Consider the following 4,101-nt stretch of genomic DNA (forward strand, 5'->3'; position numbering starts at 1 on the left):
CAAACAAAATCAATTATTTATTTACTCAAATATTTAATTATACCTTATTTTTTAATATTTATATCATAATTTTCAAATAATCATCCCACGGTTCAAAAATATGCCTGGAAGTTGGATCCGATGAAACGAAGTTGACTCAAGATGTTATAGGTGGATAATGGATATGAACAAAAAAAAACATACTATTTATGAAAAAATGCAAATTAGACTTGTAACATTATGCAAGATTATCAAAACGGTAAAAGGGATATTGAAAATTTCTTAACTCTGTAGCACACACGACACGATATCATTAATATTTAATTTTGTTAAATAATAATAATTTGATATCAATAATTTTTTTTTTGTGATAATCAATTAATATATTTTTAAAAATCGTTCTTTTTTCCGTGTTCTTTTTTTTCTTGGTCTTTTTTACCGATTACCATAAGCTGGCGAGCACCCTTTCAATTAAAAACTATTTATATATTTATTTATTTGATACGTTGTGTCACTCAATATTTCTCTGAACTGACTATCCACTTTAGGTTCTTACCCAGTACCTACTCATCCATCACCCATTTTAGCTGTGAGACGATTGTCTCACAAAAATCCTCTCGCGCTGCCACTGCTCCATAGTTCCATTCAGAATCGTTTTTCGTAGGTATACAATGTTAATATTACCAATATCATTGAATTCAAATTTAATACCACTCATTATAAAGTGTAATCCACTTGTGTTCTTCTGTACAGCAGAGCAACATCAACTTACCCATTTTTTTTTACATAGGTGGGTAGGTATTTTATAGTGTAGTGGATCGAATATGGTTTTATATTTTGAGTAAATTATTTGTATGCATAGCGTATAACGCCAAAACATGAGAAATACCTACGTAAATAAGTCGTAGGTAATATAGTTGACGCACACCTCACGTGGACTTAAATAATTAAAAAGCTTTTATTATCAATTTGTTTAAAATGTATTGCTATTAATTTACACAACAGTATTTTAATCATAATTAAGTGCATGGTCCGTGACTGATCCGTAATAAACACGAGTGATGCACTTGTGTGTTAAAAAAAGCATGAAAACCTCTGCTTTATATTAGGTACCTATACACCAGCTGATAAACAAAAGTTTGGGCCCCCAAAAAATATGTTATATCTATAGGTATCAGTGCCTTAAGAAAATCTTCTGAAAATACTTACAACTTACATACCTATTTTCTACAATATTGCACCTACCAGACTACTATATTATATAGATAATCATTTAAAAGTCATAATACTATAATTATACATTTAAATACAATTATACCTATAAAGACATATCTAGCTGTAAAATATGTATATTTGAAAATTCCAGGAAGTAGATATAACCTATTGAACTGTGGTATAATATTAAGGTTCGGTGTTCACAATAGACATGTGACAGTGGCGTTATAGTATCTACCTACTTTTATATACATAAATCAATAGAATTTTATTTATAAATATTTTGATCACCAGAAAAAACAATAATTAATAATAATATCATGTTTAAATAGAATACCCATGTTATATGAATGGTAAGTAATAAGTACTTATTATATATATTTCGTGTGCGTATTTAGCACAATTCAACTACATCGATGACAATTTTTTTTTTTGATTTGCGATTACTCGCAATGGGACGCATGTTGCATTACAAAAGCATAATTTTTAATAGAACGTATATAATGTAGTAGTAATTGAAATATATGGGTAACAGCTGTGGCTGCTGCAGCGGGCTTATGCATCTGCGTCCTCCTCGTCGTCATCTCCTTCACCGTCCTCATCGACGGTCGCGTCCTGGTACTGTTGATACTCGGACACCAGGTCATTCATGTTGGATTCTGCCTCGGTGAACTCCATCTCGTCCATGCCCTCACCGGTGTACCAATGCAAGAAAGCCTTGCGCCGGAACATGGATGTGAATTGCTCGGACACGCGCTTGAACATCTCCTGTATGGCTGTTGTGTTGCCGATGAACGTTGCCGACATCTTTAAGCCCCTGGGTGGTATGTCACACACTGCGGTTTTCGTGTTGTTGGGTATCCATTCGACGAAGTAGCTGGAGTTCTTTGTCTGCACGTTGAGCATCTGCTCGTCCACCTCTTTCATTGACATACGGCCGCGGAATATGCTTGCGGCTGTCAGGTACCGACCGTGGCGCGGGTCGCACGCTGCCATCATGTTTTTAGCGTCAAACATTTGCTGCACCAGTTCAGGGACGGTCAGTGCACGGTACTGCTGGCTGCCACGAGATGTGAGGGGTGCGAACCCGGTGATGAAGAAATGCAAACGCGGGAACGGCACCATGTTGACGGCCAGTTTTCGGAGATCGGAGTTGAGCTGCCCGGGGAACCGGAAGCACGTGGTTACGCCGCACATGGCCGCCGAAACCAAGTGGTTCAAGTCACCGTACGTGGGTGTGGTGAGCTTTAGAGTCCGGAAGCATATGTCGTACAGTGCTTCGTTGTCGATGCAAAACGTTTTGTCGGTGTTCTCCACAAGCTGGTGCACGGATAATGTGGAGTTGTACGGTTCCACCACGGTATCTGATACCTATACGCATAAACATTTCGGATAGTTATAGTTATATGTATATACACAATAAAATTATTATTAATTGTAACGATTAGGTTAGAATATAATGTACCTATTTATTTTTACAATGTTCAGCTATTTTAATCATTTATTGGTAGATTTAAATCGATTGAAATAATCATTTATGTGCAATACATAAATCAACATTAATGGAAAAAAAATCGGGTAAGTGGATGTCACTCTGATATGCAGTAGGTTACAAGTGGGTCAATGTATAATGGATTGTATTAAACTTGAGTTCAATGATATAATATCATTGTGTAAGAAAAACGATCTGAGCGGAGACGGTTTGTCAGTCTGGATATTTTATATTGATATTATTTATTATAGTTTGTAAGTTGAATTGATATTATAATATTATAATTTTTTATTAACTTCTATGGTGATGATATGCACTTCTTCTGGTAGAAATGTTGTATACAAGAAAAAAAAATAAACACCATTGTAAAACCACTAGCTTTCTCGCTCCGCTCAGAATCTAAAAAACTTAACAAATATGAATAACTAAATAACAGTCACAATATTTTGAAGGTGGTATGAATTGTATATATATTATTGTATAATTGTATACATTTTACAAATTTCTAAAATATCTTCATCTCTCGAAATTAAAGTTTCACCTGGGTTTTGTTTTTACTCACGAATTATAAGAAGATATTAAATACTGTTGTCATGATGTATCGTGATGGCAAATGGTAATGATTAATCATTTTTGATTAATCCATTATTTTTTTTTCCATAGTTAATTGTTAAAAATATTATACTTTACTTGATAAAACAATTCTTACAAATCTAAAATGACTTATCGATAATATTTTTCTAATTAAGTTACAAAATACCAAGGGGAGTATTGCGCCCATCAGTTTACGCCTACGCCTACATAATATATAAATAAATATTTAAACATCTCAAACTAAAATTTATATAATTATATTATAAGATACCTACTTTAAATATTTTTCGTAAAAATAAAATACAATAAGAACTATTTTTATTTTAAAAATTTAGTTTTAATGAGAAAATATGATTTTATACCTTGGGTGAAGGAACAATACTGTATGTGGTCATAATACGGTCCGGATATTCCTCTCGAATTTTAGATATCAAAAGTGTGCCCATCCCGGAACCAGTTCCTCCTCCTAACGAATGGGTCAGTTGGAATCCTTGCAGACAATCGCAACTTTCTGCTTCTTTCCTGAAATACAAATTTTGTATAGAATGATTTAACATGGTGATCGAATAGTTAGGTAAAATTCTTCATATTAAAGTACCTGACTACGTCTAAAACTGAATCCACTAGCTCTGCACCTTCTGTATAATGTCCTTTGGCCCAATTATTGCCTGCTCCAGATTGTCCAAAAACAAAGTTATCTGGGCGGAAAATTTGACCAAAAGGACCAGATCTCACTGAGTCCATGGTACCAGGTTCCAAATCCACAAGAATTGCTCGAGGTACATACTTACCACCTAACATTTCGACAAAAGTAATTGTAA

The 4,101-nt window shown here is 34.1% G+C and overlaps 1 protein-coding gene across 1 annotated transcript; it reads right to left on the minus strand.

Moving 5' to 3' along the window:
• Positions 1–1,539: 1,539 nt before the first annotated feature.
• Positions 1,540–4,081, minus strand: LOC100160225 (tubulin beta chain-like). Its single transcript, XM_001951123.4, has 3 exons — positions 3,879–4,081; positions 3,643–3,802; positions 1,540–2,565 (listed from the first exon to the last, which is right to left on the minus strand). Exons 1-3 carry the CDS (start codon positions 4,079–4,081, stop codon positions 1,750–1,752), a joined length of 1,179 nt encoding a protein of 392 aa, XP_001951158.2. The 3' UTR covers positions 1,540–1,749.
• Positions 4,082–4,101: the final 20 nt, after the last annotated feature.

The sequence above is a fragment of the Acyrthosiphon pisum genome, unplaced genomic scaffold (assembly GCF_005508785.2).
Source record: "Acyrthosiphon pisum isolate AL4f unplaced genomic scaffold, pea_aphid_22Mar2018_4r6ur Scaffold_2824;HRSCAF=3354, whole genome shotgun sequence".
NCBI classification, from domain to species: Eukaryota; Metazoa; Arthropoda; class Insecta; order Hemiptera; family Aphididae; genus Acyrthosiphon; species Acyrthosiphon pisum.